The sequence below is a fragment of the Rhinatrema bivittatum genome, chromosome 7 (genome assembly GCF_901001135.1).
Source record: "Rhinatrema bivittatum chromosome 7, aRhiBiv1.1, whole genome shotgun sequence".
Lineage (NCBI taxonomy): Eukaryota > Metazoa > Chordata > Amphibia > Gymnophiona > Rhinatrematidae > Rhinatrema > Rhinatrema bivittatum.
Genome location: NC_042621.1, coordinates 137,290,476 through 137,307,242, shown reverse-complemented (window position 1 = coordinate 137,307,242; position 16,767 = coordinate 137,290,476). Strand labels below are relative to the sequence as shown.

Sequence of the window (16,767 nt, the reverse complement as noted above, 5' to 3'; positions counted from 1 at the left end):
TAACCATGCCGATAATATTTTGCCTTCCTTCCACCTTTCTTAATGTGAGGAATACATCTGGAGTGTGCTTCTAGGATGGTATTTTTTTTTTTTTAATTTATACTTTATTAAATTTTTCATATTTCAATAAGATATTACAGTGCTATAGCAATTATAACAGGTATTCCATTTGACAAAAATTATTATTATAATAGCTTCTGTATACTTAAGAAAGAAAATATAATACTAGCAATTACAGAGCTGGCTGAAAAGAAAATCAGAGCAGTCTAAGGCAATTTATATATTCTTAAAAAGAAAGTGTCTAAACCATATTCTTATACTCTCTTATCCCTAAAATAACCAAAAGGGAGGTATGAGATTAGGAGTCAAGGTATGTGCGTAAATGATCAGGATTTTGAAAAACATATCTTGAATTCTGATGTACTAGAATACATTTACAAGGGAGTCTTAAAATAAATTTGGTTGCACGTTGAATTGCTTTATCTCTCATAGTGAGAAATTGCTTCCTCCTCAACTGCGTATTTACAGAAACATCAGGAAATATTCGAATTGAGTAACCATGAAATTTTAGGTTCTGGTACCTAAAGTATAACCTGAGAATTGCATGGATGGTATTTTTTAACAATGTCCACGCCTCTTGCACATTTTTTACCTTTGTAGCTGCTCCTTTCAGGTTTTGTCTACTATTTTTCTCATTTTATTAATGTTTCCCTTTTGAAAGTGTTGCACCTGTCGGTTGCAGACAGCTGCGACCTCTCATGCTCATTTTTTCTTTTTTCCCTGTACCATCAATCATTGGGAGAATGGCGGCCTCCACCAACCAACACCGACCTCCCCGGCGTCCCCAGGACGGTGTGGGCACTGCCAACCACCATCTTACTTTTGGCATCACTTAGACACATGCGCAGGGCCTCCTTTTGTATACATCATGGCGGAAACCTCGGGGGCATCCCCTCCCGATGATGTCAACTCGCTAGTATACTTAAACTGACTGGCCCATTGCTAAGACGAGTTAACAAGGAGTTTTCTCATTGTTAAATCCACTCTACCTTGGATCTTCTGTTCCAGATTCTCCTCATGGCATTTGGTCGCTCTGGGTACCCACTCCACGGGGGCCCTTCCATGTCTTGGCTATTCGCTCCTCGGAGGGCCTTTCTGCCTTGGACTATCCTGACCTGAACCTCGGGTATCGCTGCTGGAATTTCCTTGAGTGAGTACCTTCTCCTATTCTTCAACCTTGCTGAAGTCACCATGGTGTACCCCGTGCCTCGGGTCACTACTGCTCTTCAGCATATCGACTCTACTCATCCTGTGCTCCAGGATATCACTTCATCTACAGAAAATCATCTATCTGATTCCTGTACCATAGACCTCTACATCTACAGTACAGTTTCCTCGGCCTACCCTGTGCTGCAAGCCACTACTGGATCTGCACTAGAACTAATTCCATCTGCCTGCAGGAGTCTCCTGGTGTACCCGTGCTGCGGGCCACTACTGGATCTCCTCATCTACTATACCATCTTGACTACTTATTATTCAAGAACTGTGTTATTGCATTCCCTGCTCCTCGGGTTAAGCTTTATCTTTTTCCCTAATAAAGTCTCTCTCACAGCTGTGTCCAACGTCGCTGAGACCACGCCCACTAATGGTGAGGCCCATGGGGCTCCTCCCTGTGGGCGGAGACACCTCTTACCTCAGCCCGGGGTTCACAACTTCAAGAAAACATAACAAATTGCTAACTCCATGGATCCGGCTCAGCTCTCAGCCCTTCAGGCCATCCCTGGCCTGGCCCAATGTCTTTACGAACACCAAAGGACACTAGAGACTTTGGTTAACGCCTTTAATCAGTTGAACTCTACAGGAACGCCTGACAAGGCCCTCTCCTCTCCATGATTGATGCCTGCACATCTCTCCGTACCCTTGCCAGCACCTACATGCTTTACAGGTGATCCCCTGTTATGTAAGGGCTTTCTAAATCAGTGCTGCATGCGCGTTTCACTTCAGCCTACCTATTTCCCAGACATAGTCTCCAAAACTACGTACATTCTATCTCTACTAGATGGAAAAGCCCTGGCCTAGGCTTCACCTCTCTGGGAACATAATGACCCTATACTCCAGGACTTGACAGGGTTTCTCACATTCTTTCGTTCAGTATTCGATGATCCTTCCCACAAGACTGTTGCTGGATCCGCTCTCCTGCACTTACAACAAAGTACCAAACCATTGACTGACTATGTTATTGAGTTTAAAACCTTGTTCTCGGAACTACATTGGGACTTAGGTTGTCTGTGGGCTGTCTTCCTGGAGGGTCTCAACCCTCGCATCAAAGATGTACTAGCGGTATGTGAACTCCCCTATACCCTGGACTCTCTCATTGATCTCGTTGGATTAATCGATCGTCGACTGCGAGAACACTCTCAAGAGATAAAGGGTTCTAGGAAGATGTCATCGGGAGTTTCTCGCCCTCGTCCAATGCCAGTTACTCAGACCACTCTTACACCCAATACAGAGGAGGAGGAGCCAATACAGCTAGGATGGAGCCATCTTACATCGAAGGAGAGACGATGTCGAAAGAGACTTGGCCTCTGCATGTACTGAGGACAACCTAGCCACGCAATACTTTCCTGTCCTATCTGTCTGGGAAACTTGCAGACCTAGGATCCGCTGGAGGACTCTTCCTAGGTCTAACTTCTCCATCTCCTCCACTGACATTTCCAGTCTCGATAATTTCGGATGCCCTCGAATTCCACACGCTAGCCGTCGTTGATTCCGGGGAATTTCATACTCTTTCAACTCGTAGAGCATCTCGTAGAGCATCTATGAAACCCTGCTGTTCGGACACCCACTCCGTTACTACTATCATCCATACATGGCGAGCCTTTACCTGGTGAGGGCTCTTTTACCATTCAGCCGCTCCGTCTCCACACAGGGTTTCTGCACTCTGAGACCATCACATTTCTAGTCCTGGACAAAGCTATACATCCTGTGGTACTCGGAATACCATGGCTTCAAATTCACTCACCCCAATTTGATTGGAGTACCCTGGAACTCTCCCAATGGGGTAAAACCTGCTATGGAAGATGCTTAGAGTCAGTGTCTCCTATGCCTTGCCTGACTACAACCACCTTTCTTCCAGGCCTACTTCCACAGTACCAGTCCTATCAGGACTTGTTTTCTAAACAAGCAGCGGATACTTTGCCACTCACTGATCTTTTGACTGCGCCATCAAATTAGTACCAGGGTCCGAACCTCCTAAAGGAAGAGTGTACCCACTTTCATTATCTGAGACAAAGGCTATGTCTACCTATATCCAGGAGAACTTGGCAAAGGGCTTCATATGGCCTTCAAAGTCTCAGGCCGCAGCTGGATTCTTTTCGTGGGCAAGAAGGACGGATGCCTTCGCCCATGTACAGACTACCGTGGATTGAATGAAATCACCATGAAGGACTGCTACCCACTGCCATTGATTTCTGAACTTATTGATTGGCTCCAAGGAGCCAGAGTATTTACAAAGCTGGATCTCAGAGGAGCATATAATCTTGTTCTTCAACCTTGCTGAAGTCACCACAGTGTACCCCGTGCCTCGAGCCACTACTGCTCTTCAGCATATCGACTCTACTCATCCTGTGCTCCAGGATATCGCTTTGTCTACAGAAGATCATCTACCTGATTCCTGAAACACAGACCTCTGCATCTACAGTACAGTTTCCTCTGCCTAACCCAGTCTGCGGGCCGCTACCAGATCTACACTAGAGGTAATTCCATCTGCCTGCAGGAGTCTCCTGGTGTACCCCGCGCTGCGGGCCACTACCAGATCTTGTCATCTACTATACCATCTTGACTACTTATTATTCAAGAACTGTGTTATCGCATTTCCCGCTCCTCAGGTTATGCTTTATCTTTTTCTCTAATAAAGTCTCTCTCACAGCTGTGTCCTTTGTCGCTGAGACCACGCCCACCGATAGTGAGGCGCATGGGGCTCCTCCCTTTTGGCAGAGACACCTCTCACCTCAGCCTGGGGTTTACAACTTCAACAAAACATAACAGAAAATTTAGCACTAGAGCCATGGATTTGCTTACTTCCCCCTTCCAGTCATTAATTCAAATTTGATCATAGTATGATCGCTGTTGCCAAGCGGCCCCACCACCATTACCTCTCTCACCAAATCCTGTGTTCTGCTGAGAATTAGATCTAAAATTGCTCCCTTTCTCGTTGGTTCCTGAACCAATTGCTCCATAAAACTGTCGTTTATTCCATCCACGAACTTTATCTCTCTAGCATGTCCTGATAATACATTTACCCAGTCAATACTGGGGTAATTGAAATCTCCCATTATTACTGCACTACTAATTTGGTTAGCCTCCCTAATTTCTCTTAGCATTTCATTGTCTGTCTCACCATCTTGGCCAGGTGGATGGTAGTATACTCCAATCCCTATATTCTTCCCCAACACACAAGGGATTTCTACCCATAAAGATTTGATTGTGCATTTAGTCTAATACAGGATGTTTATTCTGTTGGACTCTATACCATCCCGGACATAAAGCACCACACCGCCTCTCGGATAGGGATGTGAATCGTTTTTGAACGATTAAAATTATCGTCAGATGGCACCGGCCACCTTTACTCATCGGCCCTTACCTTTACTCATCAGCCCCTATTAGGGGCCATCTTTAAAGATGGCGCCGGCCATCCAGTGCTCCTACCATGTGACAGGGGCCGGCCAATGGCACGGATACCCTGTGAAATGGTAAGGGCAAAGGGGCATCGGCGCCATTTTTTTTTTTAGAACAGGTGATGCCTGGGAACGGGAAATCTCTTCCCGAGGCCCCCCTGGATCTCTCCTCTCCCCGAGGCCCCCCTGGACCACCAGGTAAATTTTAAAAGGTTTTGGGGGGGTCGGGAGGGTGGGGTCGATTTAAAGGGTCGGGTGGGGGTTTGTTTTTTTTAGCGGCGCGGGCCTCCCTAAATTGGCGATGTGAATTGGAATCGGATACGATTCCAATTCACATATCTTAACGATCAGATTTCCCCCCCCCCCCCCCCCCCCCCCCGCCGAATCTGATCGTTAAGACGATCCGGCACACGATTCACATCTCTACTCTCGGATGCTCCTCTCTGTCTTTGCGATACAATTTGTACCCCGGTATAGCACTGTCTCATTGGTTATCCTCCTTCCACCATGTCTCTGAGATGCCAATTAAGTCCATGTCATCATTCACTGCTGAACATTCTAATTCTCCCATCTTACTTCTTAGACTTCTGGCATTAGCATACAAACATTTCAAAGTTTGTTTTTTGTTTGTATTTTCATTCTGATTTTTAATTGATAGGGATAAATAATAATTTTTCAGCTCAGGTGAGTTTTTAGTTACAGGCACTTGGATTACTTTACTTTTATTGGAACCTCAGTGTTGGGATGCCCTAATTCTATTGCATCATTAATATCCTATTAAGATACCTCCATCCGTACCATGCGCTGCTGAGCGACTGCCGGCTTTCCCCTTTGTTCTAGTTTAAAAGCTGTTCTCTCTCTTTTTTAAAGGTTAGCACCAGTAGTCTGGTTCTACCCTGGTTAAGGTGGAGCCCATCCCTTCGGAAAAGACTCCCCCTTTCCCAAAAGGTTCCCCAGTTCCTTACAAAATTGAATCCCTCTTCTTTGCACCATCGTCTCTTCCACGCATTGAGACTCCGGAGCTTTGCCTGCCTCTGGGGTCCTGCGCGTGGAACAGGGAGGATCTCAGAGAATGCTACCCTGAAGGTTATGGATTTAAGCTTTCTACCTAAGAGCCTAAATTTGGCTTCCAAAACCTCCCTTCTATATTTTCCTATGTCATTGGTGCTCACATGTACCATGACAGCCGGCTCCTCTCCAGCACTGTCTAAAATCCTATCTAGGTGATGCATGAGGTCCGCCACCTTCACACCAAGTGATCCTCATGCCCACCAGCCACCCGGCTGTCTACATTCCTAATAATCGGATCACCAATTATGACGGCCAACCTAACCCTTCCCTCCTGAGCAGTAGCCCTTGGAGACACATCCTCGGTGTGAAAGGACAATGCACCATCTGGAGAGCAGGTCCTTGCTACAGGATCCTTTCCTGCTGCACCAGGTTGATGCTGTTCGATCATGAGACCTTCTTCCTCCAAGGCAGCACCAGGGCAGCCAGTCTGAAGTTGGGACTTGGCTACTATGTCCCTGAAGGTCTGAACTATATACCTCTCTGTCTGCCTCAGCTCCTCCAGGTCTGCCACTCTAGCCTCCAGAGATCGGACTCAATCTCTGAGAGACAGGAGCTCTTTGCTTCGGATGCACACGTACAACTTCTCACTGGCGGGTAAAAAATCATTCATGTGACACTCGATGCAAAAGACTGGGAGGTTCCCCTCTTGCTGCTGGACTGCTGCCTTCATCTGAAATTTGTTCAGTTCCTAGTTAAGTTTTAGGGTGCTATGGGAGTAGGAATGTGTCTAATTAACGTCCTTTAAATGTATTAGTGAATTCACTATATGTCTGGTAGTGGCCTACTGGGGAATGATCAAACTCTCAATAATGTGTGGGGAATTTGTGAAGTGAAGTTAAAAGGCTGATTTTTTTTGTGTGTTTGTGAAAGTGGCACCGGCCTATAAATTAAAGGATGAGTGAGGGGTGGGAGGGTTGGGAAATACAAACACACTAACATCTGCTTATTAGCTGCCTTACTGACTGACTATTTAAAAATAAACACTTTAACTTCTGTTTATTAGCTGCCTTACTGACTATTAAAAGCACAAACACACTAAATAATAGGGATGTGAATCGTTTTTGAACGATTAAAATTATCGTCAGATAATTTTAAAATCGTCCAAAATCGTTAGAGTGCACGATACAATACAAATGCCCCCGATTTATCGTCAGGGGCATTTGTATTGTATCGTTAAATAGGGCACGGGAATTATTTGGGGGAGGGCGGGAAAACCGGCACACCAAAACAACCCCTAAACCCACCCCAACCCTTTAAAACCAATTCCTTACCCTCCCCCACCCTCCCGAACCCCCCCAAAATGTTAAGTTACCTGGTGGTCCAGTGGGGGGAAGGGGGGTCCCGGCGCGATCTCCCGCTCTCGGGCCATCGGCGCCATTTTGGCTGCCACTAATTAAAATGGCGCCTATGGCCCGATAAAAAAAAAACCCACCCGACCCTTTAAATTGACCCCCCACCCTCCCGACCCTTTTTTTTTTTTGTGAGGCCCGCGCCGCTAAAAAAAAAAACCCCACCCGACCCTTTAAATCGACCCCCCCAAAACCTTTTAAAATTACCTGGTGGTCCATGGGGGCCTCGGGGGGCGTCGGGGAGAGATCCAGGGGGGCCTCGGGGAGAGGAGAGATCCAGGGGTGCCTCGGGAAGAGATTTCCCGTTCCCAGGCATCAGCTGTTCTAAAAAAAAAATGGCGCCGATGCACCTTTGCTCTTACCATGTGACAGGGTATCCGTGCCATTGGCCGGCCCCTGTCACATGGTAGGAGCACTGGATGGCCGGCGCCATCTTTAAAGATGGCCCCTAATAGGGGCTGATGAGTAAAGGTAAGGGCCGATGAGTAAAGGTGGCCGGCGCCATCTTTAAAGATGGCGCCGGCCAGCCAGTGCTCCTACCATGTGACAGGGGCCGGCCAATGGCACGGATACCCTGCCACATGGTAAGGGCAAAGGTGCATCGGCGCCATTTTATTTTTAGAACAGCTGATGCCTGGGAACGGGAAATCTCTTCCCGAGGCCCCCCTGGATCTCTCCTCTCCCCGAGGCCCCCCTGGACCAACAGGTAATTTTAAAAGGTTTTGGGGGGGGTCAGGAGGGGGGCGGTCGATTTAAAGGGTCGGGTGGGTTGTTTTTTTTTTATCGGCGCGGGCCTCACTTAAAAAAAAATTAGCGATGTGAATTGGAATCAGAAACTATTCCAATTCACTTATCTTAACAATCAGATTCTTCCCCCCCCCCCCCCCCCCAGCCGAATCTGATCGTTAAGACGATCTGGCACACGATTCACATCTCTACTAAATAATAAACCCCAATAGTTTACTTCTCCCCAATACTTAAAAAAAAAAATTCCCAAGCAAAACTTACTGATTCCTTTCAGCCACCAACATGGTGATCCTCTCCTCTCAGTGCTCCTCCTCTCCTCTCAGTGTTCCCCCCTCTCCTCTTAATGCTCCCACTCTTGAGAAAGAAGCCACAAATAAAGTACTGACAGGAAGACAAGATAGAAGTTCATAATAATGATAACTAGTCTTGTTCATACTTGGCTAACAACAATATGTTCTTTCCTGTTTTAGATCTTGGATGCATTGGGATTAGGTTCCTCTGGGCCGCCAATCCCTCCTGATGCCTTGTTTTCTGTTGTCCCCTATCCTACGAAGAGGAAGCCTCGGAAAAAACAGGATGCAATGGAGAACTTTACATTCCTTACCCCTCCACCTTCTGAGGTCACCAGTGTGGTTATGGATGAGAAGAAGGAGACAGAGCCTGAGATGGAGGCTATTACCGTCCCATCATTGAAAGTAAAAGTTCCCAGTAGTTTTGTTTGGTTTACAGTAATGTGATTAGTACCATTACACTATTTATTATTTCTGTTGTGCTACTAGACATACATAATGCTGCACAGATACATATAAAAAACAGTCCCTTCTTCCTGGAGTTTTTCAGTGTAGTCAAAACACACAGATAAAAGACTTCATGGCATTTATTATTGTAAACTTGGTTAAAATCAACAAAGCTATGATCAGAGAGAGCCAGAGTTTAAGAAATCAAAACATCCTTAAAAAGGTGGGACTTGAATATGGATAAAGAGGGAACATGATGTATCAAATCAGGAAGGCTATTCCAGGCATACAGTCCAGTAGTAAAGCACAAAGTTTAGAGTTGGAAAGAGCTGAGTGGGCGGGGTGGGGGGGGGGGATATAAGAGGACAGGTAATAGGGAGCTGCAGAGTGAATGCACTTGTCAGTTAGTAGGAGAATCTTGAACTCTGTGCAGATGGGGAGGGAAAAATTATGATTTCAGAAGAGGGAGTTACACTGTCATAAATCCCTTTGATTATTGTCCCCTGATCTGTTATGTTTATAAAAGGTGAAAAGATGAATAAATATGTAATCTGCTTTGAAGTGGTTGAAAGGCAGAATATAAATCAATTAAAATAAAATGAATAACTATAAAATATACATAGCCATTTCTTGTTTAAAGTGTAGAGAGCTAGTTACTCTGTTCATTCTGTACAGTTTCTTTAACAACATAAAAATGTAACATCATAGCCATTATCCAATATAATCAATGCTCTTGTACTACAGCTATCTTTTATTGTTTCTAAAGTGCTACTAGACATAAACGATGCTATAGGGGATACAGTCTTTATAGGATAATTTTGAAAAGTATGGGCATAAATGGAAACCCTGCTCAGGCTCTGTCCCACAGAATGCCTCTCCCGATGCACTTAAAATTCCACACACACATAGAGCATATGCTCATAATTTTATGCAAATTTTTTAAAGGGCCATTTCTGCAAGTAAAACATTGTTTTCTCCATGGTCAAGCAGGACAGGACAAAATGCAGCCAGACAAGTGGGTGACATCATTTGAAGACACTGGCCTGGACAGGCTTTCTCAGAGCTCAGAAAGTAAAGTCTGAGCATGTTGTTATGAACCTACCCGTTGTCTCCCGCGAGCAGGCTCCTCACCTTGCTACGTTCATCGCGGCATGGAGCCACCGAAGTCGGGCCTTCTGTGCGGCTGGAGCCGCGGACTCTGTCCTCTCTCGCAGCCCGGAGGCCGCCTGTTGTGCTTTCTTCAACGCGGCTGGAGCCGCGGACTTCTCCGCTTTCCAACGCGGCATGGAGCCGCCGCCGCCGTCCTCATCATCTTCGCGGCTGGAGGCCGCAAGCCCTGGTTTGGATTGGCTGCTGGAGCCGCTCTCGGGGCCTCCTGCAGTGGCTGGAGCCGCTGCTGTCGTCGGGGCCTGTCTCTAGGCCCAGCCCTGCTTCTTCTGCATCGATGTCGGTGCAGGACCGCTGTCCATGGGCCTGCACAGCTTCCTGCTTCCTCCTAGGCATGCGGCCGCACCTCCCTTCAAGATTTAAAGGGTCTACGGCCGGATATGCCCTGGGCCCCACCTTGAGACTGTTTCCTGTGTCAGCCCTATAAAAGGGCTGTTCCTGCATTTCCTCTTCACCTTGCATCAGAGTTGTTTCAGTCCTGGAGGCTCCTGCCTGCCAGCGCTCCGTCAGGTCCTTGGTGTTCTTCGTGGAGCTCCTCGTCTCGTCTCATCAGCTTCTTGCTATGTCTTCGTTGCCTGAGGTCCTCGTCCAGGTCTCCTGATGTTTCGCTCCCTGGTGTTCCAGCCCTCCTTGGTGTTTTGCTTCTGTGCTCTTGGGCCTTCCGTTCTGCCAGCTGTGGAGATGCCGGCAGTGGGCTTCTGTCCTGCGCTCCTGAGCCGTCCTGTCCTACCAGCCTTTATGGTGCTCCAGATGACCCATCATCGAAGTCCTGCCTCGGCTGGATTCCTTCCTGCGCTTGTCCCACTCTCCACGTGGTCTGTGACCAGCCCCCTCGGGCTGTGTAGGGTGTGCAGTGGGACAGGTTGGTCCGCAACCAGCCCATTGGGTCCACCCATGAAGGTGGGCTGAGTAGGGCGCCCTGAGAGACAGTGCCAATGTCTACCTTCCCAGCTTCTCGTCTCATCAGGACTTCGTCAAGTTCTTCGTTTCGTTTGTGATGCCGTCGCATCAGGCTTGGTGTCATGTCTTCGCATCAGCCTTGGTGTCATGTCTTCGCATCAACCCTCATCTGTGATGCCGTCGCATCAGCCTTGGTATCATGTCTTTGCAGCAGCCTCGTTTGTGATGTCTTCGTTCTAGTCATAGTATCATGTCTTCGTGTCAAGGCCTCTGTCTGCCCTCATCCTCAGGCCGGCCTGCTGCTCCATGCAGATTCTAAGCGGCAGGTCCGAAAGGGCTTGGAACGGTCGGAGGACCGTTCACCTTCCAACATCATCTTGTTGGCCTTGGGAGCTTGCAGGCCTGGCAGAGGGTAAGACCGTGTCTCTGCCATGCTTGGACAAGTTGGGTTCGGTCCTGGATCAGTCTGGGATCGGGCCGAGGCCCAAGGGCACACGAAAAACCCATGTCACATAACACATGTATGGGAGTTCCCATGCAATGTTCCCATGTGAGTCTCCTCAGTCTCCTCTCTTCCGCCACAAGAAGCACTGTTCTCTATCACTGACCCACTTTTTAATTATTTTCCAGTTTTCTCTGGGTTTTACCTCAAATATGGTGGTGGTGAGGGTTTGTTACAATTTGTTTTAATTATTTCAGAGAGTCTCCTCAACCTCTTAATAAAAAAAAAAGGTTTTTAGTTAAAATTCAGTCATTTCAGGAAAACAACCAATTAAACTGTTCCTAAGATCTTCTCATGATATGTCTGACTATGAGGCTTGTGCCAAAATGTCTCCAAAGGTTCTCAGATACAGGCAGCTGAAATCATTTTCTGAGGCCTTTTTCCTGGAGGGAAAAATAGCATCAAGCTCGAGGAGACCAGAACCTTATAAAAAGAAGAGGCCAGAATGTCCTCTAATTCTGGAAAATCTTTTACAGCACCAAAAACAGAGCCAACTTTATCAGCCTCTTTGGTGCTGACTTACATTGTGCCACATACTACATCAGCACCAAAATCAGAGCTGTCTACATTGGCACTGACTGCATCAAAGCTGTTTTTATTGGTGCTGAAAATATTGGAGTTGTATATGTGGCTGTGTAACCTTCCCTGAACATTCTGGAGGGTGTGAGATAAATAATTTTAATTAATAAATATTGCTGCCAAAGACAACAGATCTGTTGGCTTCTGCACAGAACAGACATTTTCCATCAGTCCTACTCATGGAATCAGACACATCTTCAATGACTTTTCCTTCAGACAAAAACTGCTGATTATTCATTCAAAAGATATGATATGATTTTATAAAGCATTATATAAAGGAAATGCCACTTCCTTTCCAAGAATGCTCCCCGGTACTGGAAAGGTTTTCTAGACAGTTTAAGTCTCCAACTCTGACTCAGCTTTTACAAAGACCATTGAGGAGGTACAGAACCCTCAATCTTCACAAGACATGCTTCAAGTAGAATTTTGACATACCATTTTCAGATTTCACAATATTTATACAACATCTTACAAAAGATCCAAGATGAATCCACATCCCTATCCTTGGAGCTGCCAGCAAAGTTCCAATCCCACTTATTGGAAGTGGATGAATGCTCAAAACATCTTCTAAAGTTAATTTATGAAAACTTTGACACTTCTTCTAGGATATATGCTATAACTACCAGTAGACTGGTGTGACTCAAGGCTTCTCGTCTTAGAGAAGATGTCCATGATAAACTGGCCTATGCTCCTTGTCTGGAAGACCAGTCTTTTTTGGAATAAAGGAAACAGTAAACATCATAAAGTATCAATGCACAACTTTACAATAATACAATAGCTACAGTAGATCCAGCAGCCTCTCAAAGGAAGTACCAACCCTACCGAAGACAGTTCTATTACTCTTGAAAGTATTACACCTCTTATCCTTTCCAGAGACAACACTATCAATGCCAACAACAGACAATGCACTATGGTCAGACTTCAGACAAAGTCCATCCAATAGTCGCCCCAAAAATAGACTCAAATTTTTTGACTGCAACTGCCTTCCAGTGGGGCAGGCTTCAATTATTTTATCACTTGTTGTCCCTTATCACCTATGACCAAAAGGTGCTTGGTATCATCCAAGAAGATTACAGACAAAACTTCAAGAAACTTTCTCCAATAACGTCTCCCTTGTTGCAGCCCTTTCCCAAGGACCAATTATACATAAGACAGGAAATTGCTTCATTCCTCTCTTCTCATGCAATAGATCTGGTTCTATCAACAGAGAGAAACAAGGGATTTTACTCAAGATACCTTTTAATCCCCAAAAAGTCAGGAGGCCTGTATTCGATTCTAAATATCAAACAAGAGAAATTCAAAATGACACTCTAGCAACCATTCTCCCACTTTTAGACTACGAATGGTTGACTACTTCGGATTTCAAGGATAGTTATACACACATTTCCATTTATCCAGACCACAAGAAACCTCTCAGATTCACAGTATAAAGTGACCATTATCAATTCAAAGTCCTTCCCTTTGGATTGATAATGGTCAGCAGCTGCAAAAGTCTGAACAAAATGCCTAGCAGTGGTAGCAAATCATCTGAGAAAAAGTAGTCTTAGTATTTCCATATTTAGATAACTTGCTGATTATTGAGCATATCTTTAAAAGAAGCCAAGACATCTTCCACCTCACAGTTCACACTTTTCTCTCCCTAGGATTTGTCCTCAACTACAAGAAATTTCATTTGTTGCTTTTGGTCTCCTGGAATTTAAAGGAGCACAACCAGATACTCCAATGAGTAAGGCCTTCCTTCCTTTCTGATCCAAGAATGTCCTATCATTGATGTTTAATTCAAAGTCAGACTCTAGTCTCTGCAAGAAAATTCATGGAACTGCTTGATCACAAGGCTGCTACAGTACATGAAACCCTGTATGCACAGCTCCACATGAGAATTTGGCAATGGCACATCAAAGGTTACTGGAATCAACATTCACAGCCTATATTTGACAACATACCAATTACTCTTCCTCTTTCCAAATCTCTAAATTGGTGAAATCAACCACAAAATCTTGTGCAAGATCAATTCTTCCATTTCCCTAAAGTTTGAGCAGCTGTGATGACTGACACATCCATTTGAGCATGGGGCATTCATTTGGACCACTTTTGTTCTCAAGGACATTGGAACAAGAAAAAAGCAATCTCTTGACATAAACATCTTAGAGATGAAAGCTATTTTCAAAAGTGCCTCTAATCTTCAAACCCTTCATAGAGGAAAAAATCCTGTGAATTCAAAATGGAAACATTGTAGCAATGTACTACATTATCAAACAGGGAAGAATGGGTTCTCAGGTATTGTGTCAGGAAGCCCTAAAAATATGGGCATTAGAGAAGATACATCTCTTCACCACAACCACTCCAGGAAAGTCCAACATTGTGGCATATTCCTTCAGCCGTCACTTGGTCAAAAGACCTAATATATGCTTGTCACCCAATACCTTTAATCACTAAAACCATTCTGAAGTTATGACAGGACAGAGCAAGAATGATCTTAATAGCCCCCTTCTGGCCATACCAAGCTTTGTTTCCTTAGCTCCAAAGATTGTCAGCTCAACCTATTCACCTTCCAGTCTTTCTATACTTTCTAACCCAGTTCAGTGGTTCACTTTTTTACCCCAACCTTTGTACTGTCTCACTAACATCATGGATATTGAGCTCCAAGTAGACCATGTCTTTTTTAATTAAAATAGTATTACTAACAGCTAGGAAGTCATCCTTGAGACATTCCTATGCTTTCCAATGGAAAGGTTTTCTATCTGATGAAAAAACCCATAAACAAGACCCATTTGTATGTAACACCTCGACATTGTGGTAATATCTTTTTCATCTTTCTGATTCAGGCTTAAAATCTCATTCAATCAGGGTACATCTAATTGCCATCACAGCATATCATCAATCGTTGGAGGGATTTCCAGGATCCCCACTTCAGATAACAGTAAGATTTATAAAAGGCCTTAACCATTGGCCCCACCTATAAAAATCCACCAATGCAGTGGGACCTTAATTTGGTCTTTTCAACTTTGATGAAACCTACTTTCGAACTTATGCCAACAAATAATTTAAGATATCTTTCCTGGAAAATACTTTTTCTCATAGCTATAATTTTGGCTGGAAGATTAAATGAACAGCAAGCATTAGTAGTTGATCCTGCCTTTTTGCAAATATTCAAAGAAACATAGAAACATAGAAACATAGAAATGACGGCAGAAGAAGACCAAATGGCCCATCCAGTCTGCCCAGCAAGCTTCACACACTTTTTTCTCTCATACTTATCTGTTTCTCTTAGGTCTTGGTTCTATTTCCTTTCCACCCCCACCATTAATGTAGAAAGCAGTGATGGAGCTGCATCCAAGTGAATATCTAGCTGATAAGTTAGGGGTAGTAGGGGTAGTAACCGCCGCAATAAGCAAGCTACACCCATGCTTATTTGTTTTACTCAGACCAAGGTATACAGCCCTTATTGGTTGTTTATCTTCTCCCCTGCCGTTGAAGCAGGGAGCTATGCTGGATATGCTTGAGGTATCAGTTTATTCTTCTCCCATGCTGTTGAAGCAGAGAGCCATGCTGGATATGCATCGAAAGTGAAGTATCAGGCACATTTGGTTTGGGGTAGTAACCGCCGTAACAAGCCAGCTACTCCCCGCTTTGTGAGTGTGAACCCTTTTTTCTTCTCCCCTGCCGTTGAAGCAGGGAGCTATGCTGGATATGCGTGAAGTATCAGTTTTTTCTTCTCCCCTGCCGTTGAAGCAGAGAACTATGCTGTATATGCATAGAAATAGAAGTAACAGGCTTATTTGGTTTGGGGTAGTAACCGCCGTAACAAGCCAGCTACTCCCCCCTTTGTGAGTGCAGATCCTTTATTCCACATTTCCTCTTGCTGTTGAAGCTAGAACGATGTTGGAGTCACAGTAAGCATGTGTACGTTTATTGAATAAGGGTATTGTCTCCAGGCAGTAGCCATCATTCTGGTGAGTCACCCACTCTTCATTGGCGGCCTCTTGACTTTATGGATCCACAGTGTTTATCCCACGCCCCTTTGAAGTCCTTCACAGTTCTGGTCTTCACCACATCCTCCGGAAGGGCATTCCAGGCATCCACCACCCTCTCCGTGAAGAAATACTTCCTAACATTGGTTCTGAATCTTCCTCCCTGGAGCTTCAAATCGTGACCCCTGGTTCTGCTGATTTTTTTCCTACGGAAAAGGTTTGTCGTTGTCTTTGGATCATTAAAACCTTTCAAGTATCTGAAAGTCTGTATCATATCGCCTCTGCTCCTCCTTTCCTCCAGGGTGTACATATTTAGATTCTTCAATCTCTCCTCGTACGTCATCCGATGAAGATCCTCCACCTTCCTGGTCGCCCTTCTCTGTACCGCTTCCATCTTGTCTTTGTCTTTTTGTAGATACGGTCTCCAGAACTGAACACAGTACTCCAGGTGAGGCCTCACCAAGGACCTGTACAAGGGAATAATCACTTCCCTTTTCTTACTCGATATTCCTCTCTCTATGCAGCCCAGCATTCTTCTGGCTTTTGCTATAGCCTTGTCGCATTGTTTCGCAGACTTCATATCATTAGACACTATCACCCCAAGGTCCCTCTCCTGCTCCGTGCACAAAGACTAGTAGTAAAAGCCTATCCAAGACTGTGAAGTATAGAAAGTACATAATTGAGATGTGTGTTAGTAGAGAGTGCAGGCTGAGCTTGTATATACCTTGTGGTAGTAGAGAGGGGACTGTACAAAGAGAGAGAGGGGCAGAACTGGAGAGTATAGCCAGAAAGAGCGGCAGAACTCAATTTTCATATATGGTAGTAGACAGTGGATTGGACAATATAGAGAGAGAGGGGAGGAGCTGGAGAGTGGGGTGGAACTGGAGAGTACAGGAAGAGAGGGAGGGGAGCTCAATTTCCACACAAAAAGAGGGGGAGAGCTGGAGAGTAGGGTGAAGCTAGAGTGTACTAGGAGGGAGAGCACTCAATTTGCATACTAGGGATGTAGGTAGGGGTAACTTTTCTAATTCACCCAAAGCTTATAAGAGCTGTGCAGTCCCAAAATCT

The 16,767-nt window shown here is 45.1% G+C and overlaps 1 protein-coding gene across 1 annotated transcript in view; it reads left to right on the top strand.

The window, feature by feature from the left end:
• Positions 1-16,767, top strand: part of HYDIN (HYDIN axonemal central pair apparatus protein) — a 1,819,717-nt gene that overhangs the window by 1,130,887 nt on the left and 672,063 nt on the right. The window contains exon 47 of the mRNA XM_029609235.1: positions 8,314-8,538. Within this exon, the coding sequence (XP_029465095.1) occupies positions 8,314-8,538 (225 nt within the window). The remainder of the gene's footprint in view (positions 1-8,313; positions 8,539-16,767) is intronic.